Source organism: Leptidea sinapis, chromosome 17 (assembly GCF_905404315.1).
Source record: "Leptidea sinapis chromosome 17, ilLepSina1.1, whole genome shotgun sequence".
Taxonomy (NCBI): Eukaryota; Metazoa; Arthropoda; class Insecta; order Lepidoptera; family Pieridae; genus Leptidea; species Leptidea sinapis.
The window spans coordinates 6,262,963-6,289,131 of record NC_066281.1 but is presented as its reverse complement, the minus strand read 5'-3'; the positions used below and the strand labels follow the sequence as shown (position 1 = coordinate 6,289,131).

The 26,169-nt window shown below is 34.6% G+C and overlaps 2 protein-coding genes across 2 annotated transcripts in view; one reads left to right on the top strand and one right to left on the bottom strand.

Moving 5' to 3' along the window:
* LOC126969210 (rab3 GTPase-activating protein catalytic subunit) overlaps positions 1-26,169 on the top strand; it is a 52,049-nt gene that overhangs the window by 5,012 nt on the left and 20,868 nt on the right. The window lies entirely within an intron of this gene.
* Positions 1-26,169, bottom strand: part of LOC126969209 (uncharacterized) — a 36,200-nt gene that overhangs the window by 1,600 nt on the left and 8,431 nt on the right. Inside the window, exons 2-4 of the mRNA XM_050814536.1 lie at positions 3,506-3,673; positions 1,307-2,905; positions 492-1,029 (exon numbers count right to left, since the gene is read on the bottom strand). Coding sequence (XP_050670493.1) covers positions 492-1,029; positions 1,307-2,905; positions 3,506-3,673 — 2,305 coding nt within the window. The remainder of the gene's footprint in view (positions 1-491; positions 1,030-1,306; positions 2,906-3,505; positions 3,674-26,169) is intronic.

Genomic DNA, 26,169 nt, shown 5'->3' with positions numbered 1-26,169 from the left:
GTCAATGTCTTTGTACCTACGTTAAGTTGATATACCATCAGATTACGCAAAAATACTTGATGATTACTATTTGTTTAACATATTTTGTCCTATATGTTGAATTGTTGTTGGCAATAAAGCTGTTGTACATAATTATTTTTACGCGAAAAGTCGCTTTCATGACGACAATGTAATATTAGGTACATAATATGTTAATTGTCAAACTCTAGACTGGGAAAACGTGACAGTGACAACTGCCATACACGTTAACGCCATGTTTAAATCACACCAAATGTCGCCTTGACTTGATTTTAGTGGAATTTCGCGTCACTTATATTCAATTCTAAGCTGAATTTTCTATTGCCCGCTATTGCCCGGCACACAAGGCCGAGGTTTAGGGCTGTTTAGTAGCATTCTGAAACAACTCGTTTGCGAGGATTAAAATTTTAAAACATCACTCATATACAGGACAGAGAAAAAGAAAAAGCGTAGAAACTGAAAAACCATCTCACCAGCTCTAGATCCTAACAGGCTGCTCGGATATCCATGTGGACCGAAGCGGCCCGATTGAGAATAACTATGCTGTGATTGGCCGTCCGCCAAAGAACGAGCTCGTCCGGGTCGGCCTTGTAAAGGATCAGGGACAGACGGTTCAGTGAAGGAACGTGCACGCGGGATAGATCGTGCACTGTAAGCCGATACTTGGTCCCACTCACGCTGCTTTCCGAATGCGCCGATCGTAGTGATAGAAGACAGTGGCCCGTTGGGACTTGGGGTTCCTGTTAGTCCTCCACAGCATGGATTTGCCATTTTTTCAGATTGCGGATGAAGTCGATGAACTGTTCTAGATCGCCTCCGTGATGCTGCAGCGAAGATGAGGACTGCTACTACAATGGTGCCACAGATCGCGGCACTGGCTGCTATTGTTATTTTGTCCATATTTGTCGCGGCCGCAGAAACTGTTCTGATTTCTTTACATTGCGAATATGGTACCGTCTCGGGACTGACGTGTACTTCCTCCAAGGAAATCACGCAAACGACGATACATTCCTAAAAATATTACATATGTATTATTTATATAATTTAGCTTCCTGTGTTCGATGTTAGTAGGGCTTTGAGTGTGTAAATGTCACGCTTTAAGATATGTACTTTAATAGTGGATGTACTATATTGGTGTTAATTTCGAGTATTCAGTAATCAATAACAATAAGGATAATGTACTTATCTATGTATAAATACAAAAATATTAGCAGGGTGAGTATTACATTTTGTGAATTGGTTAACGCCATTGAACATAACTATAGCATAGTATTTTAAGTTAAATCACCTGTGATGGAACATTCTTGATTTTGAATTCCCTTTCACTTGCTTCCAGAGGTGGCCCTTGTTTGAAACTTTTATCTCCGAAAAGTCTGTAGACAACCCGGAAACCTAGAATGTTAGCTACGTCCGAATCCCATTGGATGATTACGGAGTTCTCTTGTCTGTAAGCATTTTTCACGATGACTTCATTTGAATCATCAACTTTTGGTTTTTGTTGAGGAAAGTTCATAACAACTGGGGCGCGTTGGTTTGCTGCGTGTCTCCAGGAAGGCGCAGCCGGTCGTACGGCAGGGATTCGAGTTGTGGGTTTTGTACTGGATGTCATTGTTGTCGTTATTGTTGTTTTTGTTGTTGTAGATGGAGGAAGTGTTGTGGAAGCTGGACTACTTAGTTCTTTAGGACTGTATGCAACTGTTGAAGTTGTCGACGAAGTGGTAGGCTCACTGCTAGTCGTACTTGGTCTTAAGGTTGTGGTACTGGACGTGTAATTAACTTTCCATTCATCTGTCTCTTTAATATCAGTTGGGTATTCTGGAGTTACAGGAATTTCATGCTCACAAACAAGCTCATTGGGTTCAAAACTGTAAAATCCGCGTTCGCGGAAATGTTGAGGACTTCCGCAAAATTGTGGGTTTCTTTCTCGAGATGTAACTTGCAGTTCACCATTACGTATCCATTCAATTATCCATCGTAAACGACAGTCACAAACCAGAAACCTTCCTCCTAAGCTGAGTCCTCTTAATGTTTGGTTAAGATGTGCTAATGCTTTTTCGGGCACTGTGGGGAGAGGATTTCCATCCAGAGCTAATAATGTTATTGAAGGATTCTTGAGAAATGCATCAGTAGGTAGATTATTCAGTAAATTGAAACCTATATCAAGAACTCTTAAGTCTGTTAAACTTCCAATTGCTTCTGTAGGAAACTCAGGCAATAAGTTATTGAGGAGGCTTAGAGAGCTTAAGGTATTTTTAACACCTTCAAACGCGTTCTTTCTTATGTTGACAAGTAAATTTCGTTCCAGGTTCAATGCTGTCAATGAATCTAACCCTTCAAAAGATCGTGACCCAGATGGTCCTGGTAACTCTCTTAAGCTGTTCTGTGAAAGATCCAGAAAGGCTAGATTTCGGAGTCCTCGTATACACTCCGGTACAATTTTTTGTCGAGTACCTTTGAGGTTTAGATTCTTCAAAGAGTTCTCCAAGCCTGCTAATGCTCGCGGCGCAAGTGTGACGTTATTATCAGAAATTTTTAATGTTGTCAAATCTTGAAGCGAAGCAAAAGCATTGTTCTCAATATAAGTGATCCGATTCTTCGACAAATCCAAAAGGGAAAGGTTCTTTAGAAATTTGAAGGCTTTCGATGGCACTTGAGTGAGCTCATTGTCCTGTAAATTTAGGTTTTTGAGGAACGGTCCCTGTCCTCTAAATGTCTCATCTTGTATTCTCGTTATTTTACAACTAGATATTTGTAAATTGTGAATGGCAAGATCGATAAATAAATCGTCTGTTAGCTCCGTTATTGTTGAGTTATTTATATATAGTAAATCCATTGGTATTTTTCGGGCATTGGAGTTTAAAGCATACATAAGTGCGGGGAAATCAACCTGAAAACAATCAACTATGTAAATCAAAATGATAAAATATAATGAAAATCTTCTTCTAATATATAAAATTCTCGTGTCACGGTGTGCGGGACCGAACTCCTCCGAAACGGCTCGACCGATTCTCATGAAATTTTGAGTGCATATTGGGTAGGTCTGAGAATCGGACAACATCTATTTTTCATCCCCCTAAATGTTAAGGGTGGTCCACACGATTTTTTTATTATTTTTTTTAAATTTGTTTGATTATGAGTCAGCGTTAAAAAATACATACAACTTCAAATTTTCACCCATCTACGACCAATAGTTACTTTTGTATCGCGATTTTAATATCGGCAATACAACGTTAGCTGGATCATCTTCTTTAGTTATAAAGTAACATATTATATTATATTTTATTATAACAACAGTAAAGTTGCCACTTGTAGTTAATATTTTAGGCTCTTTATATTGAAGTGAAACTTCTTTGTTGACTTATGAGAGACATTTTATTGTAAATCGTCACGATCTTTGGTTGCGCGCCATCTTGTTTTTGTTTTAAGTGCCACAGTACTGCTTAAAGTTTGTTAAATACATTGTGTGTTCTAATTATAGATAGTTTACCTGATCGCACTGAACGGATAATTGTCTTGCTAAGTTGTATGCGCATACGCATGATTCTTGTAAGGCCAGGGAGTCTTGCCACGGACATTGTGCCTGGCCGTGTTCAAACATTGTTACTAACAGTACCGTCGCTAGCCACCACCGGAGATGTAATCTTGTGTGTTTATCCTGAAATAACAAAAACAAACCGTTAATACTAGATACAAGTTTGAACAGGAATTAGAGACAGCTAATATTATAAATATATACAAATTTAATTTGTACCAAAAGTCATGGACTCGTTATACCAGAATTTGCAATCACTCGGACGGTTGGGTCAGTTGGTAAGAGCGCTCGGACGGAACCCGAGAGGCCCGCGTAGGACGTAAATAATGGTTCAAATTAAAATAAAATTAATATTATAAATGCCTAGTCATGTAGATTCGAAGGGCAATAGTCATTCCTTGCAAGATCTGGAAAACCCTTAAATGATAGTTGATTGATCCTTCATCATAACTCACATGCGCTGTCGCATTCGTATATATCTTGAAAATAATTATTTTAAGCATTTGGCTGCTGGTTCGGATTTTGAGCTAATGTCACACATTGTACAGTAATAAGACTGATGAGAATGACAAAATTACGGCCTGTGAAGAGTCGATCGTCAGGCCTTACAAATTAAAATTGGTATAAAGTTATTACTAAGATTATGCAAAATCTTGACTATATCACTGACAACACTGTCAATACAATACAATGATAATTCTGAAGTTTTCCGAATGTCAAGCAGCCTTGCAAATAAATAAATAAATATTGAAACACTTGCACAAATTATCTTGCCCCAAACTAGGCATAGCCTGTACTATGGGTACAAGACAACGATATATTTAATACAATATACTTACTTAAACATACATAAATACTTATAAACATCCATTACTCGGAAACAAACATTCATATTCATCATATAAATGTTAGCACCTACCGGGATTCGAGCCCGGGAGCTCAATAGGCAGGTTCACTAACCACTGGGCTATAGGGGTCGTCAATATAAACGCGGGAAACGTTATACGTCCGAATAAACCAATCGTAAGTAAATTATCTATTTGTAAACATTTTTCATTACACATTTACAGATATAACTTTATACCAAGTTTATCTGTAAGGCCGCTAGAATTCAACGATATCACTCTATTTCACAATTTTCCGTTGAAAAACTAATGTGATTCGTGAATTGAAAATGGCGTCAAATGAATGTTAACATAATATAAGAAGTAGGCCGATGAAGGTGATAGAAATATGTGAATCTGTGAATGTTGCGCATAATGATCGGTAATCAAGTAGTGCATGGACCGTTATAGAGAAGTGTATCGGCGAGCGAGCAGCCCGGAAAACGTTAGCTTTCCCTGCGCGTGCGACGCTAAGTACGTGTCTCATGTTCAACGAACCATACAACCAACTTATTTGGTCAAACGGCCTGCAATTACGATTTTATACCATTCGAGACTCCATCCGCACGAATTCAAATCAAAATTAATTTCCTTTTATTAAAAATAGGATTGAAAATCGCTTATTGAACGTCAAAAAGACATTGGAAAAAATATGCCTCAGACCTGAGAATAAGATGCGCGAGAAACTCAGCGAGCTTCCTTTTTTCATGAAAATATAGTTACAATGTAATATCGTACAATAAACGTTATTAATTAAAAGCCTGTTAGTTGATTGAAAAAACGTAAGGATAAGCTTTATTGTATGCGCATAAAAATCTATAATCACATCCCAAAAATAATAAGAGAGGTATCGTCAAATAGGAATTTCTCATTTAAATTGAAAATATACCTTAGTAAAAACTGCTTATATTCATTAGACGAATATTTTCAACTAAAAACTTGAATATATACTATATAATACTACTATTAATCTTTTGTTAATTTGATATTATTGGAACTAATGATTTAGAAATGTGTTTTGTAAAATTTGCCCACGTCATAAATGTGGCAAACATGTAGTTTAAAATATTTATGTAACATCAATCTAACATGTTTATGCAAATAAAAACTTTGACTTTAGCATACCTCGATTTGTGACAATAAATCACCATTCTAGAAGCATAATGCAGGGAGAGAAAACGTCCCCGTCTTGCCGAGATTTACCTCCGACATGTATGACTCGCTTAGACTTTACGTATGTAAAACTTAGCTGAGTGTGAGCTTAGCATAATCTGATTTCGTTTTTATATATATTGACAGCTGATACTTAGCTTAAGATAAGACAGTCCAATACAAAAGTCAAGTTTGAGTTTTATCACACTCAGCCAAGCTCCACGTAAGTAAAGTCTGAGAAATGTCTTAAGTACAATTAACAAGGAGTTCTTATCCGCATATAAATACTCATTGTTATATAATTGGGCGTCAAGTTAAAGAATTAGACTATATTTTAAATTTAAATATTGACGTGAGAAAATAATCGAACAGAGACAGAATAGAGAATGAAGTAAATGAAGAACGGTCGGCCTTCAGCCTAATATTTTGTATATAAATTAATGAAATATATTGAAAGATAACAGAAGAATATACTTACGTATTAAAATTAGAAGAATCTTTTATTCTATAACGATCCCACGTGTGAGAGAGGACTCACTCGCTTCAGTACGCTGTATAGATCTCGGCCTTGTATATATTGTATAGCTTTATGTAATAAATCTTATTACTTACAACAATTTTGGCTGCTGTAATGAAATTGAGATTGTTTTTATACCCCAATATAAAAGTGCCTTTAATAGTTTTATACTGAATTTAGTAAACTGCTATGTGTTTGACAGTGTTCAGTGTGGCTTTTGTTTGAAATTGATAAGAATAACTTAAACAATGTTTGAGTTATTTAATTTTTTATACATGCTATGATTAGTGACACGTTCCTGGTGTGTCTTCTGCCCGTGTATGCATGCCTGTTTAAGCATATGCAATGGTAGATAAAACCTTAGATCATTTATACGTCTAGATAGACTGTGACAGTTGTGGAAACGTCGAATAATTGAGGTTGACAGTTAACCTCTATTTTGAGCAATGCACGCACCCTAACACATGGTGACATACAAATCGCGAGTGTTAGACGTATCTTGTCATGCACACTAAAGTAATAAACCGGGCCTGTTTTTGTCGGTTGTCAAATAGCAAGAGGCCTTATCTAGACGTATAATGTATCTTAATATATATAAATCTCGTGTCACAATGTTTGTCCTCAATGGACTCCTAAACTAATGAACGGATTTTAATGGTGATTAACTTCATGGAGTGCAGTTTGGTCCAACTTGAGAGATAGGGTAGTTTTTATTTCGATTTGGGACCCATAAATATTTTTATTTTCAATATTTGTTTTGTATGGACATATTTTCTATGAGAGAATTTAGTGAAGCACGGTTTGACAGTTCGGCTGTGAAATAATTTCATTCTAACAACAGGGAGCATATTTACGAAATAATTTTTGATGTTTTGAAATATAAAACAGTTGTTTTTTTACTATCTACAGAACAACGTCTGTCGGGTCAGCTAGTATATTATATAAAAATGAATTGCTGTTCGTTAGTCTCGCTAAAACTCGAGAACGGCTGGACCAATTTGGCTAATTTTGGTCTTGAATTATTTGTGGAAGTCCAGGGAAGGTTTAAAAGGAGAATAAATATGAAAGTGTTTGGAATTAAATAAAAACAACAATTTTGTTTTTCCTTTGATGTGTCCCCCGTCGTCCGATATTTGTTTTGTATGGACATATTTTCTATGAGAGAATTTATTGACGCACGGTTTGACAGTTCTGCTGTGAAACAATTTCATTACAACAACAGGGAGCATATTTTACGAAATAATTCTTGATGTTATGAAATATTATTGACAAATTCATACAAATCATTATTTTATTCATAACTAGCTGATACCCCGCGACGTCGTTCGCGTACGTATTTTTACACCTTGGGTTACATTACTGGACTTTTAGTAGAGATCGCAATTTTTTTTAAAAATGTTATATAGCTTATAACACTCGGGGATAATGTAGCTTCCCAACAGTGAAGAATTATTCAAATCGGTTCAGTAGTTGCGGAGCATATTCAATGCAAACAAACAAACAATCAAATCTTTCCTCTTTATAATATTAGTATACATATACAGAACAACGTCTGTCGGGTCAACTAGTAATTTATATAATTCTAATTAATCTTAGATATTTTTTTTTCTATTATCGTGCGTAAGTTCGATTTTGCGCATGCATTTGCGTTCGCAAAGTACCACTTTCCCACACGTTGACAAGAGCGTGCGGGAATGCTGCTGAGCGCACGCTCAGCAGAATGTGGTGAGTGTGCGGGAAGGTTTGAAAATAATTATAGTGGTCGAACTTTGCACAACTTAATAGGAAAAATAGTATACGATACTCGTGCGCACGTAGGTCATCCTGCACTTGCTTCGCTCGTGCGGGAACAGCCTACTTTGCGCACTTGTATCGTAATGTACTATTCCCTGTCCCTAATTTTTTCTTAGTTGAATAAATTGCCATTGTTGGCACGTTCTAGTGCACAAACCTAATTTTCAATGTATTGTATGGGCAATGTTTGAACCTGAACAGCTTTTCATCTGGACCACCTAGAAACCCAAACTACGATTTTAGTTTTTCCATGAAGACCTTTCCAATGACATATAATGGGGTCTGTATGCATTGTGGTTGATGAAGAATAAAATTTCCAACATTTATACAGAGTGGCGATATAATGGCGACATTAAATGAACACACATCTTACCTTAATCTTATATATAAAAATGAATTGCTGTTCGTTAGTCTCGCTAAAACTCGAGAACGGCTGGACCGATTTGGCTACTTTTGGTCTTGAATTAATTGTGGAAGGCCAGGGAAGGTTTAAAAGGTTTGAATAAACATGAAAATGCTCGGAATTAAATAAAAACAACAAATTTGTTTTTCCTTTGATGTGTCCATACATAATTTCTATGAGAGAATTTATTGACGCACAGTTTGACAGTTCTGCTGTGAAACAATTTCAGTACGACAGCAGGGTGCATGTTTTACGAAGTAATTCTTGATGTTATGATATATTATTGACAAACTCATAAAAAAACATTATTTTATTTATTATATGCAGAACAACGTCTGTCGGGTCAACTAGTCGTAAATAAATAATTCTTAGATCTAGAGTAAACAATTGAAATTTTCAAACAAACAAATTATATATTTAGGAAACTATTTTTTAAAAACTTTTGTAGCCTAAGATCCCTGCTCAATTCTGCAGGTGCTTGTTTTTTTAATTAAACTAATTTTAAATGAACGTTTACGAAGTATGCAGTGTATTAGCGATAGGTTGCCTATGAAAAATTGGCTGCAAGAACCTGTAATTTATCTACGTATAATAATTAGTTTTCTGATGTGCATTGCACCTGTATGTTTTTTAATAAATATATATAAAAATGAATTGCTGTTCGTTAGTCTCGCTAAAACTCGAGAACGGCTGGACAAATTTGGCTAATTTTGGTCTTGAATTATTTGTGGAAGTCCAGGGAAGGTTTAAAAGGTGAATAAATATGAAAGTGTTTGGAATTAAATAAAAACAATAATTTTGTTTTTCCTTTGATGTGTCCCCCGTCGTCCGATATTTGTTTTGTATGGACATATTTTCTATGAGATAATTTATTGACGCACGGTTTGACAGTTCTGCTGTAAAACAATTTCATTACAACAACAGGTAATTAGTTTTCTGATGAACATTGCACCTGTATGTTTTTTAATAAATTTTTCGTCATTTTAAAGGAAATTATGGTTATATAGAAACTGTGCTTTTTTTGCAATTTTTTTAAGTATCATTTAATATTCAGTAAGTTATATAAATTTACGTATACATTTTTAGGGCTGTACCCAACGAGAGATATCTGTCAATGAACATTTTTTGTAATAACTTACGTACATAAAAAAAATGTCATAATTTAAACGAAACTCGGGAGCAATGCGGTATTATGTGTACTCTTATTATACCTGCGTTAATTAAAAATAAAATAGTTTATTAAACAATCAGACAGAGTTGTTCCGGTTTTTATAACATCAAGTTAATTTGATTTATAAGAAGCGGAAATATTTAAAACAACATTTCCGTAGAGTTGTTTATTAGATATATATTTATATAAAATGATGTTAACATATTCTTATATAAGCTAAGTAACTTACGGACAGTATAGGACTTAAAATAAACCAGTTATTTTTTAATTAATAAATATATTTGAGTTAAATATTCGATGTTCTTAATGAAATCATCTGCGGGAATCAACAACAAATTGTTGATTCTTTTATATCTTAACAAATGTATTGTTAGAAGTAGGTACGGTGTGAGATTGTAACAGTGGCCTATTTAGAAGCGTTAACATCCGAAGTCGTCGGTACGGCTAGGGTTGCCAATTTTATTCTATAATAGAATTTCGTAATCTATTTCTTAAATGTGTAGTTTCAAATCAATTACAAATATACGCTGAAATATCCTTTTTTCCATAAAATTATTTTTTTGATAAATGCATGCCCAAAGTCACAAAAGCAGGTCGCTTCTGACGCAGACAACAGTAAACTCAAAATATAATGCCAATGTGATAAAGAAAATAAATTTACATATTTGATGCTCTCTTTTCAATCTATATAAACTCTTGATCGTCTGAAACTAGACAGACTCTAATTGTTTACCCTATACCTGTTGGTTGGCGCGCGATTTGCTTTCGAACTTTTTAATTTATGATTCGTCGTCTAATAATTTGTATCGGTTGTCAACCCTACTGTTAACGGTACTCTCGGTCAACAGCGAGTGAGTTTGGGTTCACTTTCACGTGGCCTTTACTTAAATACTGGTTTTACAACGCTATGTTTATATAACGCTTTACTCTTTTTAAAGTTTAAGCCGTGTTTGATGTAGAATAAACGAATATCTCTTAGGGACTATTAAGCTAACATAAATATGCCATAAATTTTATAGTATCTAATATTAGAAAAAGTTTTTTAAGGAATCATGTATGTGCGCATATTACACCTTGATTAAATTTCATTTTTAACAACAAAAAACCGTTCAATTTTAACCAAAAAATAATTGTTTGACTGATTTGTTACGTACAAGTAGCGTACGTCAGAAAAAAAAAACCATAAATCACATTGCGGCTAAACAAAAATTGTAGAAACTAGTTATAACTTATTAGTTGGATCGGCTCTTCAGTCTATACTTACACCTCACTTTAACATAATAATAGATATTCACTATTCAGTGCTCATTCATCGATATAGTATACTAATTAGTAATTATTAAATTTTTTATGTACTCGTTTATCATTATAGTTATTTTCATTTTATTATTGTTACCGGCTTGATGCCAGTTTTGAATAAAAAATAGGGGTCAGAATGTATTTAGCCCGCTTAAGCGTAACAAACGATAGCGGACCTCACGCAAACGCGTGCATACTATCGTTCATCATTCCCCAATTAACCTGAGAAGGATGAAAATTTCGTGTGAAAATTGTATTTACAGTATATACATAAGCTAATATTAGCGCGCTGTAAACTACTGTTAGCGCCACCTATTGATGTACGATGTCAAACAGATACGTGCTTGGCCGCATTCGCAGATAATATTTCATTTATCAACCAAGTGTTTAATTACGAATTTATCTTTTTGTTTTTGATCGTGTGCCAAAGTCAGTTGGAAGAAAATTTATTAAACTTTAAAAACACATTGTGTAGCGATATATTGTTGGGTGTTAGAAGTTACAACTAATTCAGTATCTAAAATATGCTCGACATGACTTCATCCCGTTACCATTATTACAAACTGATTCTCACGGGAGTGGCAACTTATCGTTTTATGGAAGAGCAACAAACGTAAAGAGCGCAGGTGTTAAGTGATCACCGCCGCCCACATTCTCCTGCAAGCGTTGACCTTTTAGGGACCGTTCGTAACATCTCCTCTCTGAATGTATTGAATAACCCTTTGCTATTTAATTTTTAACCTACTTCAAAAAAGGAGGAGTTTGTTTGTTTTTTTTTTTATATTTGTTACCTCAGAAATTTCGACTTGGTGAACCGATTTTGATAACTTTATTTGAAAGCTGGTGCTTCCCGTGTGGTCTGATAATGGCGTCCATGAGAAAACCATAAAAGTCTTAAATTTGCTATATGTGTGCGCGATAAATTTCCGATTAACTATACACATACAAATATACATGAAAACATATAAACACAATAACGTTTGATACCATATAATAATAATAATAGATAGTTATTATGTAATTGGCTGTAATATTTACAATCACTTTTAAAACTTTTTGTAATATTTATGCTGTTGGTCTTTTCAATATTTTTTTTTTCAAAATAAATATCTGTGTCTCTCTGTTTGTTTATTTTAATATTTTAGTTAGTTGTAAGTGCTATCCTACTTTATACAGTACTTTAAACGTCTTAACGATACAGGCCACATGGATTAATTTCAACAGTCCGATGTTGAATATTACGATTGGTTCCGTCTTTGAGGAGGAAACAGTCGCGTACGGAAACCTAATTATTGTCTTATACTCATGATGATTGTTAGTCGGAGTTGATGTTATTGTTTTCGGCCGCGATACAGCGACAGATGTATTGATTTACATCTTTACTAGCTGACCAGACAGACGTTGTTCTGTACATAATAAATAAAATACCGTTTTTGATGAATTTGTCAATAATTTTTCATTGTAACATAATAATATGCTCCTTGTTGTTATAATGAAATTGTTTCACAGCAGAACTGTCAAACTCTCACAGAAAATATGTCCAAACAAAACAAATATTGGAAATAAAAATAATTATGGGTCCCAAATCGAAATAAAAACTATCCTATCTCTTAAGTTGGACTAAACTGCACTCCATGAAGTAATCCCCATTGAAATCCGTTCATTAGTTTAGGAGTCCATTGAGGACAAACATTGTGACACGAGATTTATATATATTAAGATATTAGATGACTAGCTGATGATACCCGCGACTTCGTCCGCATACAGACATGATACAACTGTGTTACGAAATTTAAAAGAATTGTTAAAAAACGTTTGTGTTGGAAAGGTTATTATAGCATAAACGATTTTCTTAATGACACCACGGACTGGGAATAAAGCGAACACCCTCAGGCTCTTTAATTATAAATGTTTATTGTACGATATTACATTGTATGTTTATTGTATCCATATTTTATATTTAAAAAAAAAGCCCGCTGAGTTTCTTGCGCCCATTCTCCTCAGGTCTGAGGCAGTCTCTTTTGAACGGGTGGTAGATTTTGACGTTCAATAAGTGATTTTAAATCCTATTTTGAATAAAAATATTTGAATTTGAATTTGATAAAGCACGTAGTACTTATAAAAATCTTTAGTTCTTAACTTAAAACTTTATATTGAATGAAGATTTATAAATCTACATTAATATAATCTGATAGATAGTTAACAACTGTATTTAATCCACCAACTATAGTTAGCTAAAATTAAGATTATTTTATCCCTCCTGAGAAAGTTAGAAAGATATAAAAATTCTAAATAATTATTCATTTGAAACTATGCTTTCAATTTGATTTCTGAACGACGGGGGACACATCAAAGGAAAAACAAAATAGTTCTTTATATTCAATTCCGAGCATTTTCATATTTATTCACCTTTTAAACCTTCTCTGGACTTTCACAAATAATCCAAGACCAAAATTAGCCAAATCGGTCCAGCCGCTCTTGAGTTTTAGCGAGACTAACGAATAAAACGTAAGCGACCACTGAACAATAACCTACAGACGTCCATTATATATCGATGGAAAGGTTTCAAGTGACAAGTTTAAAGTCGTTTGTGTTTCTAGATGGTCGGGATTAAAAGCTATTCAGATTCAAACACATCCTTTAGAGTAACATTGAAAATGACGTTTGTTCACTAAAACGTGCCAACAATTAAAAAAAATATACGACTGGATGACTTGGCGTTGCGTAGAGATATGCGCTTCATTGTGTGTCTTCTACCGCATTTATCACGGGGAGCCGAATTCCACCTTCGCACGACACGCCATAAGCTAGTATACGAGTATCATCCCCACCATCTGGATGTGTGGCGGTCCTATAGAGTGCTGTTTTCAAGGAGCTTTCTTCCACGTACTACAAAGCTGTGGAATAAACTTTCCTGTGCGGTGTTTCCGGGACGATACGACATGAGTAAAATAAGCGCGTATACCTTTCTTAAAGGCCGGCAATACTCCTATGTTTCCTCTGGTGTTGCAAGAGAATATGGGCGGCGGTGAACACCAACTGACCAGTACGCTCGTTTGTCCTCCTGTTCTATAAAAAACAATGGCCATTTTGAAGAAATTGGTTTGTTTACATTTTAAATTTGTAAGTGAGGTATTGATTTTGTTTGTAAACAAAGAAGGAAAGGCTTCTGCTAATATTTTTCTCTTAAAGAGACGGAATTATATTCACCATGATGAAGTACCAACTGTAGGTATAAAAAAAAAACTAACATGCATACTGTTGTATAAATTAATAAACGGTCATATATATTGTCCAAACTCTTACAAACTGTTAAATATAATAATAATATAACTGTTAAATATATAATATGGTTATTCCGTGTATTTTTGATATACCAAACCATACCAATAAACTTAGGCTCTTCTTCACCACCACCACGACTGCTTAGGCAATACAATGAGATGAATAGAAAAATGGAGAACTTAGATAATTATTTTCCAATAGTCTACAGGAATTTAAACGTAGTCTACGGAAACATCATTAAAAACCAATAAGTAAATTGTTGTTCAATTTTAATTTATGTTATAGTTATAATTGGTTAATAGTTATAAGTATTTAGTAGTTAATTATTACCGCAGCAACTATCAATGTTGTGTACAATTGTGTTATTGACTCTCATCGCTAATTTAATGTGTTAGTGTTATGTTATTGTTATATGGGTGTACTGTTGATGTATCATTCAGGATCAATAAGTAAACACATGGAATGAAACCGCGTGACGATCTCCAAACCGGCAACAATCACCAATGTGGTTAATGGCTTATCGATTTCACTTTATAAACAAACATTGTGTTGGTCGACGGAATGATTTCGTAACACGTGATTAGCTTTTGCGAATAAAGTACAATTCATAATAATAATGTTCAAAAGCGTTAATTAAGGTTACTATTAACATTATTTTATTGTTAACAAGAGCGTGTTTTACTCTTAGGCTGAATTGTATCATATTAGGTGTTATAGTTAAGGTTTAAGTATAATTAAACGTCAGCAGTAACGCTGACTTTAACATAGGCTGCAGAACACTGCACCACACTACACCATCGTTATTCTTGGCATGGTTAAAGTTTAAAAGTTAAATATCAAGTCAATATCGAATATTTATTAAGAAACTTTTGATAGGTGGCTATTAAGCTAGTGAACATAAATAATAGCTTTTTAAATCTTTACCGCTTTACTCAGTTTTGATTAACCGGTTCATGTTTGTTAGTGTTAGTTAGTACAACCCAGCCTTACATAATATATAGTTTTAGATACACTATGACAGCTTTGACATGAAGAAAAAATAGCAGTGAATTGTTAACCTCTCTCTCTAACCTTTCTTTTTTAATTTCATCTAAGTCTGTAAGCCAATCCGCCATTGTAATTTAGAATAAACAGTTATAAATTCTCACAGTTTTAAATTCCTCTACGTTGGTAACGTTTGTATTTACCGTTTTAATGTTATTTATCTGTAGTCAATTTTACATTAGTCGTTCTTTTATTACAACATTAATTTTGGAGTCAAATCATTTAACATTCGCATAGAGAATTGTCAACTTTGTCATACCTAATTACCTACGTTATTTAATTTTGCTACTCCTATACTCTTATCTGTCATTTAATCAGCTTCGATCACACAATAGATACTGTATTTAGTCTTAGAAGAAGTCTATACTCTATGGCCAAAAAAAAGTTTTTTTTGTTGCCACAGACAACTAAATCTAGATTAGGTAGGTTCATAGATATATTAGGTACATCTTATACGTAGTACATACTATATTACGTACATAATATTTTCATGTTTAATCATCAGACTAAACATTTTAATGTCGACTAAAGAAAATAATTTTTTAATATAATTTGCCAGCAAATGGTAATCTCCATTATAATGTAATGCATCACGTAAACGACTGGGAATGACAGACAAAATCCGGAAGAATGTGGAATATTTGTTAAGGCAATGATTGATGTTGTCCCAGAACGGTACAAACGGACGTCTGTCCAATATCGGTCACATGTCCCGTTATAAAACCACGGGACTTGACGTAGTAAGTAATAGGTGTTTATACTGATGCATTTTTCACATTATAATAGCCTAAACTCATGGTCGGATTTGGTATATCTGTCAATAGTCTACAATTGGTGGTGGTGGTACGATTGGTCCGACATCCTACTCGGCACGGTTCGGACGGTAATAATAATAATGTTGTGCGATGGAAAATGTGACATACCATTGAATATAGTCCGCTACCAGTCCGCGTCCGATGATGGTTCGGTCGGACCAAATCCGATCATGTGCTTAGGCTATAAGACTAGTCAATAAGTTGTTAATTCTTGATAAAGCCCCTTTAAATATGAGTTGAGATGGCTCATTCCATTCGGAATGACGTCTAGAAAAAAGTATTGAAAATATGTATTAGCACGGAGATGAAAAAAAGAAAGCATTGAGTTTTTGTTGAAAATTCAAAAAAAATTGATATTTAAGGAAATTTCCAATAAATAAGTTCCGACTCGCGGAACTCTATTATTTATAATTCTAATTTATAATTGAACGCCGTCTTATCGCGGCTGTAACGACATGGGCGCACTACCGCTAAAGAGCGGTATTTTTTTATAAGATAAGATAAACTTTATTTGCAGTGAATAGGTACAGGTAGATGGTACAGTACAAATGTTTACAGTATGCTACTCAGCTTTATACAAAGCATGCAAATATCAGAGATTGACAATCTAATATATAAAATTCTCATGTCGCGGTGTTTGTAGTTAAACTCCTTCGAAACGGCTAGACCGATTCTCATGAAATTTTGAGTGCATATTGGGTAGGTCTGAGAATCGGACAACATTTATTTTACATCATTATCATATTAAATGTTAAGGGTGGTCCACGCCAAATTTTTTTTTTAAATTTTTTTGACATTTTTTTTTAAATTTGTTTGATTATGAGTCAGCAAAAAATACATACAACTTCAAATTTTCACCCATCTACGATCAACAGTTACTTTTGTATCGCGATTTTAATATCGGCAATACAACGTTTGCTGGGTCAGCTAGTTATTTATATCAATAAGAAATTTAAATACCACTGACAATTTAAGATTTCACTTATAATATACTTACAGATATCAATAGAATTTTTTAAGAGTTAATCTAAGTTTATATTCGGGTAATTTTTGTACACATTCGGGTATTTTATTAAATAATTTATCACATTCCGTATGCGTTACGTTGAAGCAATGAAGTACGTTGTAGTCTATCCAAAACCAGTGTATGAACATTTCTGGTGCAGCATGTATGAACCTGTCTAACAGTCTTAAACAAATTTTAGTTACAAATATTAAAAATTTAAAAAAATATTATGCTATTATCCTGACAATTGAGAGAATAAATCCTCTGCTTACTACCTCTGTTTTCTAAAATGCGATGCGATAAAAGTTAATTGAAGTTTATTATCTCATTTATTTAAAGTTGAGTAAAAATGTAAAAATTATTAAATTAACAATTTTTTGATAACTTTAAAAAATTATAGGAGCTATTTGTTTTTTCGAAAAATATTTGTGATTGAAATGGTATCCTCATAACACCTTAATTTAATACATTTTCATATACCAGACGAAGCAAAACTAAAAATATTATTTTGAATTTTTGTTTCTTTAATGATAAATTTAAAGTCGCTCGGCACAAATAAGAGCTTCATTGATACAGAAGGTTTACTATAGTATAGTAGATTATATATAGGATAATGATGCATGGTTATTATTTAGTTGTGCGCAGACCATCTTAAATTGTATTAAGTAGGCTAAGTTGTTTTATAATTTAAAAAAAATGGATTGGGTGTTTCTTACTAGTTCTTCTCCCCATGTCAACGCCCTTTTATTAACTGATGTTGCTTCATGACGAATACCAAGTGTTGTTGCAATATGTTATGTTATTGTCACTCCCTGTGGTGAAGAAATTTAATATTCCTAATAATTTTGTACATGTTCAACAATTAGTTTTATTGCAGTAAAGTAAATCGAATTATGTCAGATTTAATAACTGTTTGATAATCTATACTATACATTTTAAGTTCACTATGATACTGATTCATTGCCTCTAGTAATCGAGTGTAAATTTAAATATTTTGAGTACATCTGAGATTAAGGATTCGTCTCCGCTGCACTCCAACTAGATACCGCACTACCTAAGCACAAAAGCTTTTTTATTACGTCAATTCCAGTGTCTTTATTATTTCTTGTAGGATTATTTTAACAAAGTTTTATTTCGCAACCTGGCATTTAAGTTTCAATTATTAGTAAAGTTTAACAGATCATGTGGCACGCCAAAAACCAAACACAAAATACTGATTAAGTTAATTGACTGAAAGAACTTCATGTCGGCAATCACAAACATTGATTAGAAGCAACTTGTGCCCTTAGCTCGTATGAAATACATTATCGGTAGGGCTTGGCGAGTCAGCAATGTCGGCTGATATAAAGCTGACAATAATCCGATATGGAGACTCTGTAAGGGATTCTGTGTGACAAACAGGGACCTATAAAATATATAAAGCACTTGATGTATATATGTTTGTCTATTTATGTAGATTGTTTGAGACTAAACGAGTTTGGTTACTTAATCATACTTAGTTAAGAAAAACATTAATAGTTATACCAGCTCGGTGTAGGTTTCCCTTTTCAATAGTAATAACCCTTTATTGACTATATGTAATTTAATTGTAATTTTGACCTGTTCTGTATTTTGTAATGGATGACACATTGTATCATGTGTTGATGTGTCTTCGTGATCACCATGGCCTATGTTACAATGAGGTCCGGACGGTAATAATAATAATGTTGTATAATGGAAAATGTGACATACCATCGAATATGGTCCGCTACCAAACCGAGTGTGATGGTCCGGCCGTACTAAATCCGATCATGGTATGATACGTTGTAGTGGGTAGAGTCCTTAAATGTACCCCATACACAAGTCAACATACACAAATTGAATTATAAATATTAAAATAGAATTAGTATGTAGATATATTTAAAGAAGCTTCTAAAACGTTAGTTTATTCATTACATTATGATAATATTTTAACGGGACATCATAATGCTGGGAATTCGTCAAGCTGTTACCTAATGAGGCATGTCTCCACTTTTACTCAATTATAATAATAATATCATCACCAGATTACATTCATTACATAAGTATGTAATACTTTCTAACACGTTATTAGCAGATCATTTGGTTTGGGGAATATATATTACGTAATCTAACTATATATATAAAAATGAATTGCTATTCGTTAGTCTCGCTAAAACTCGAGAACGGCTGGACCGATTTGGCAAATTTAGGTCTTGAATTATTTGTGGAAGTCCAGAGAAGGTTTAAAAGGTGAATAAATAGGAAAATGCTGCTAAATTAAATAAAATCAACAAATTTGTTTTTCGTTTGATGTGTCCATACATAATTTCTATGAGAGAATTTATTGACGCACGGTTTGACAGTTCTGTTGTGAAACAATTTCATCACGACAGCAGGGTGCATATTTTACGAAATAATTTTTGATGTTATGATATATTATTGACAAATTCATATAAAAACATTATTTTATTTATTATATACAGAACAACGTCTGTCGGGTCAGCTAGTATTAAATCATATTGATGCACATTAGCAGTTTTATCTACTATGTATGGATGGATCGCTTCACGAGTTCATGTTTCAAACCATTAATTGTGAAATAAATGACATTTAAGGAATTCCATATTTGCCGCAAATCGTGGCACTTACAAGTCATTTATCAATTCAAATTAATTTATTTTTTACTATAACAATTCAAAAAATAATTTATGAGGATATAATATCCTTATAATGACTGGTTTCTACAACCTTTCGTAATTCTATCATTGTTTGTAATCCATAACCGGATGGATAATTCATAATTGTGTATCGACGGATCTGTTTCATTTTCTAATTAGCTCTTTCCCAAACATTATTATAATTATTTGTTGATTGATAGTCGTTTGCGCAATACATCTTCCTGCTACTAAATCACTCGTACGTATTACAAATTACTTCACATTATCTCCGGACCTCGCCGGAACGTTCCCCTTTCACCCTCTCCCCTGCCGCGCTCGTCCTGTTTGCGACAGTACGGTTTGCAGTTTCATTACGTTAGGTACATGTGATATTTTCGTGCTATCAATGTTTTTGAAGTTTTCATTTTTATATTTTGACTCTTATTGTAGAAAAATAAATACTTTTTTTGCTTAACTCACATTCATTCATTGATTTTTCATCGTTATAATCGACGTCACAACACAACACCAGTCTATAACACTGAATAAATATATCGTTGTTTATTTATTATTAATAATTTCCAAGTGATGCTTGTTTTACACGTACCGTAACAAAGCGACATGCAATATGACGTCATCAACAGGTCCAGAGATAATATAACCGGGTAGTAGCTATTAAGATTTAACGCAGAAATTGATCTTTGAATTTCTGAGAAACGTTTCCACATTTCTAAAATACCAGACCGAATGCAACGTCTTCCATTCAGCGGTGGATTTCCACTAGGGGCAGTTGGGGCAAGTGCCCAGGGCGGCAATTTTTTTAGAGCGGCAAAATTTTGAAAGCAAATAAATTTTTTTTCCCACGTACTTCAACGTTTAGATTGCGAAGATTTAAGCGACCAATTCGCAATTCAAAAGTTTTTGCTTGTGAAAAATTGATGTTATATAATTATGAGTCACCCTCAGTGCCAAATTTATAATTGTTAAAAAAAAATATTTATTCATGTTTTTAGAATATAAAACATATAATAAAGTTTCTGCAAAAAATTATTTATTTTAGTTTTGAAAAATAAAATATATAAACTATTAGTTTAAGTAAAATTCCAGTATTGGGGTGGATTTTTTCCCGACTCCCATGGGCGGCATTAAGTTTAAATCCAGCCCTGACCATTGTGGCATGATCGAAGAGCGACCCGAATTATTAATTTTTCTGCCGTCGGCTTGATTCTGTTCATACATCACGGGGATACGGGGAGTGCTCAGATGAACATCAAATGCGATACATACAAAATAAAAAAATTATTTGAAATGGCGTTTCTCAAGTTGTTATTTTTTTGCATGCGCCAAATGTATGGTATAGCCAGACAGAAGTAGGCTGTTAAAATTATGATTTTAGTGATATTATGTTTATTTTACAACAAATTATTGTCAATTATAATTAATTATATAAATAACAAATGTTTGTTCGCCTTAATTAGGGACACATTTATTTATTCTAAAAGTATTTTTCTTTTTAATGAAAATAAGGGACAAGACGAGCAGGACGTAAGGACGTACGCAGCTGATGGTAATTGTTACGCCCTGCCCATCAGGATTCTTGAAAGATCCAAAAATTCTCAAGGGGCACTACAACTGTGCTCGTCACCTTGAGGCATACGATATTAAGTCTCATTTGTATTACCAGTAATTTCACTAACTACGGCGTCTTTCAAACCGAAACACAGTAATGCTTACACATAACTGCTTCACAGCAGAAATAGGGGCCGTTGTGGTACCCATAATCTAGCCGGCATCCTGTGCAAAGGAGCCTCCCACTGGGAAAATAAATTGATTTTCAGCGTTATAAAACCATTTTGTGTTTTCTAATAAAACTTCGTTTACTACCATTTAATTTGCAGTTTGGTATCAACTTACATTTGAAGGTATAGTTCTATTATGGTGGTTAGCGATCCTACCTACTAAGCTTGAGGTCCCGGGTACGAATTCCGGTAGGTGCAAGCATTTATATGATGAATATGGATGTTTGTTTCCGAGTCATGGATGTTTAAATGTATTATATGTATACACATGCATATAATATAGCCTGTGTTAAGGCTTAACTTGGGGCAAGACAATTTTATTATTATACACTAGTGTGCAATATTATAATGCACGTGTGTGTTATAGTTCGCTTTAAGATACTAAGAACGATGTAATAAGATTCACTTTACTAGCAAGTGTTTTGATAATGTTCTTACATTGAATGCAATCAATAAAAGATACAAACGACTCGATATGTCGGTGAATGAATCAGTTTCTCTTTTAATATATTGTCTTGATGGTCGGTCAAAGCGGTGGTTTCTAATTGCTGATGCTAATGTTTAGTGCGGAATAATGTCACATTTCACTTGCAGAGAGACTCGACCGTGTCGCTAGCTGCCGCGACAACCAAACAAACCCACTTTCTTTCTTATATATCTGTTACTGTAACTTGTTGAACTTTTTAATACGGATCACTTATTACGAGTGTTTACGGTTCCGTAAGGAACCCTAAAGAGATCACTTTGTTGTGCGTCTGTGTGTCTGTCAAGACCCCTTTATCTCGGGAACGCGTGGAGGTATCGAGGTGAAATTAAAAAGATGTAATCAAGTGTACAGTCTTTTAAAGCTGTGAAAAAAAACTTCTAATTGAACATTAAAAAGGGACATTTTTTCAGCAACGTACGTATATGTGTAAAGAAAATACATTCCTATTTTCTTAATTACCTTTAATGTGAATTTTACCGCGCTGCCTAAAGAAATGTCAAAGCATTAATGAATGTGTTGTCGATGTCAGTGACTTGTGTCTAATCTGTGTTTTAAAGTTGTATCACATTTTACAAGCTTTGAGGTAAGAGGTAAAATAGAAAAATTATATTAAAAGATTGGAATTGAAAGTTGAAACTATCAATATTAATTAATAAGAAGTTGGCATATTTAAAGAATAAACTTTAATGTCGTTTCTTTTATTATTTCTGAGCAACACATTATCGTATTATTAATTGGCCGATCCTAAAAACTATCATTATATATGTATAACAACTGTCATGCACACTAAAGTAATAATTTTGGCCTGTTGTCATGCGTTGACTAACAGCAGATGGCTCTATGTATACGTATAAATTATCTAAGTTCAAAAGATCAACGAATCTGTACAAGTAAATAAAGACTTGGTGTTTTTGATTTGGTAGATTTCATACTAAACTAAAACTTCTGAAGTAATACCATTCGATGCAGCGTGTTTCGGAAAAGGTGTTATATGTTGGTCCGATTGATATATCTGGAACATATCACTCAGAAATCCTATATATTCACAATACTAATAATTCATACATCAATATATACGGTACATAAACCAAAAAAACATTTTTTACTATTTTTGTCTGGTTGTATGTTTGTTCCGGCTAATCTCTGAAATGGCTGCGCATATACTGACTGGAATTTTACTGGCAGGTAGCTGACGTAATAAGGAGTAACTTAGGCTACGTTTATTTTAGAAAAATAAAGTAATGTTGCAATGTCCAAGAAACGGTCAAACTCTACAAAATATTTATATGACAAAACAACGTTTGCCGGGTCAGTAAGTATGACAGAACAACGTTTGCCGGGTCAGCTAGTATGACTAAACAACGTTTGCCGGGTCAGCAAGTATGACAGAACAACGTTTGCCGGGTCAGCTAGTATGACTAAACAACGTTTGCCGGGTCAGCAAGTATGACAAAACAACGTTTGCCGGGTCAGCAAGTATGACAAAACAACATTTGCCGGGTCAGCAAGTATGACAAAACAACGTTTGCTGGGTTAGCTAGTATGATAAAACAACGTTTTCGGGTCAGCTAGTATGACTAAACAACGTTTGCCGGATCAGCAAGTATGACAAAACAACGTTTGCCGGGTCAGCTAGTATGATAAAACAACGTTTGCCGGGTCAGCAAGTATAACAAAACAACGTTTGCCGGGTCAGCAAGTATGACAAAACAACATTTGCCGGGTCAGCTAGTATGACAAAACAACGTTTGCCGGGTCAGCACGTATGACAAAACAACGTTTGTCGGGTTAGCCAGTATGACAAAACAACGTTTGCCGGGGCAGCAAGTATGACAAAACACCGTTTGCCGGGTCAGCTAGTATGACAAAACAACGTTTGCCGGGTCAGCAAGTATGACAAAACAACGTTTGTCGGGTCACCTAGTATGACAAAACAACCTTTGCCGGGTCAGCAAGTATGACAAAACAACATTTGTCGGGTCACCTAGTATGACAAAACAACCTTTGCCGGGTCAGCAAGTATGACAAAACAACGTTTGTCGGGTCACCTAGTATGACAAAACAACCTTTGCCGGGTCAGCAAGTATGACAAAACAACATTTGTCGGGTCACCTAGTATGACAAAACAACCTTTGCCGGGTCAGCAAGTATGACAAAACAACGTTTGTCGGGTCACCTAGTATGACAAAACAACCTTTGCCGGGTCAGCTAGTATGACAAAAAACTTTTGCCGGATCAGCTAGTATGACAATACAACGATTGTCAGTTCGGCATATTAATTAAAATCTCATGTCAGGATGTTTGTTCGGGATAAACTCCAAAACGGATTTTAATGAAAATTTCTACACTGCCTTCAGTTTAGTCCAACTTCAAAGCTAGTATTGTATTAATTTCGATTTGTGACCTTTATTATTATTATTATTTCAAACATTATTTTTGTTCGAACATCTCGAGTACGTTCCATTAGTACCACTAGATCGCAATATTTGTTTTATAATGGAATCGATACTGCTACGTGCTTCAATAACGGTTCATCTGTTGATTCGATTTCGGTCTTTGTTTGAACAGAATCGAGCAGAATGCAGTTGCTTTTCAAATTCTATATTTGTCTAAAGTTTGAATAATGATAAATTATACGGTAGAGACAAACGCTTTATGTTTATGTCAACTTGGTACCTGTTGTGCTACTAATTTAAATATTTTGGTTCAAAATAGCATTTAAAATCAGTAAAACTACGACAGATTCGAAAATTTAAAACTTGAGAAGAACGGGTGCAAGAATTCAGCGGGCTTCTTTTTATTTTATAAAATTTCGTCACAATAAAATTTATTATTAAGTAGCCGGAAGGTGGTCGTTCCATTCCAATCTGTGGTATCATTAAGAAAGTCACATCACACCATTTCGGAAAACGTGGAGCCTAACATACAGCATTATAGTTTTACAAAATTATTCTAATTACAATATCTGTGCAGTGTTTTCCGGAAATGCATCATCAGAAATCACTAAACTGTTAGATGTAATCATGTTAAAATAATAAGAAAAAAAAAGTAGTCAAATTATAAATAGTTCTGTATTTGTTCATATTTAGTGGTTTTTATTCGCGACCGTTATTGTGTCCATTGTCTAAGTTCCCTCAAACGGGGAAGTGAAATTAGCAGAAACATTTGACGTGAGAAACTGAATCAATGAGCTGTTTGTGCGGCGTTTTAGAAATTATTTTCTGTAGCCGAGCAGTTCAATGAATGAAACGTGAATTACATTTCTCTGTTTCACACTCTGTTGCAACATCTCCGATTGTTGATTTCTTTTTACGCCTGATGGTTGTTGATTAGTTGAAGTCGTCCTTACCAGTAACGATATAAATACTTAAAATGACAATAAAACGAAGAAGAGCTGACTTCTCATGAATTCACTTTAAATAACGATAATTCACTAAAGTTATAATAGTTTTCTGTTAATTAATACAATTAGAAGTTCTAAAACAATATTATAGTGTATGATTTTGACGACCCGTATAGCCGAGTGGTTAGCGATCCTACCTACTATGCTAGAGGTCCCGGGTTCGAATCCCGGTAGGTGCAAGCATTTATATGATGAATATGGATGTTTGTTTCCGAGTCATGGATGTATGTTTATATGAATTTATGTTTTTTTTTTTTTATGGAATAGGAGGACAAACGAGCGTACGGGTCACCTGTTGTTAAGTGATCACCGCAGCCCATACTCTCTTGCAACACCAGAGGAATCACAGGAGCGTTGCCGGCTTTTAAGGAAGGTGTACGCGCTTTTTTTGAAGGTACCCATGTCGTATCGTACACCGCACAAGGAAGTTCATTCCACAGCTTTGTAGTATGTGGAAGAAAGCTCCTTGTAAACCGCACTGTGGAGGACCGCCACACATCCAGATGGTGAGGATGATATCCTAACTTGTGGCGTGTCGTGCGAAGGTGGAATTCGGCGGCAGGAATTAGGTAAAACAGCTCTTCGGAACACTCCCCGTGATAAATGCGGTAGAAGACACACAATGAAGCGACGTCTCTACGCAACGCCAAGTGATCCAGCCGTTCACAGAGTACTGGGTCCCCGACAATTCGCGCTGCTCTGCGTTGTACGCGGTCAAATGGATCGAGCTGATACTGGGGTGCGCCAGACCAGAGATGACAGCAATACTCCATGTGTGGCCGGACCTGCGCTTTGTACAGCGCTAGAATGTGGGCCGGCTTGAAGTATTGCCGTGCTCTATTAATGACGCCCAGTTTCTTTGAAGCCAATTTGACTTTGCCCTCCAGATGGCCACGGAATTGG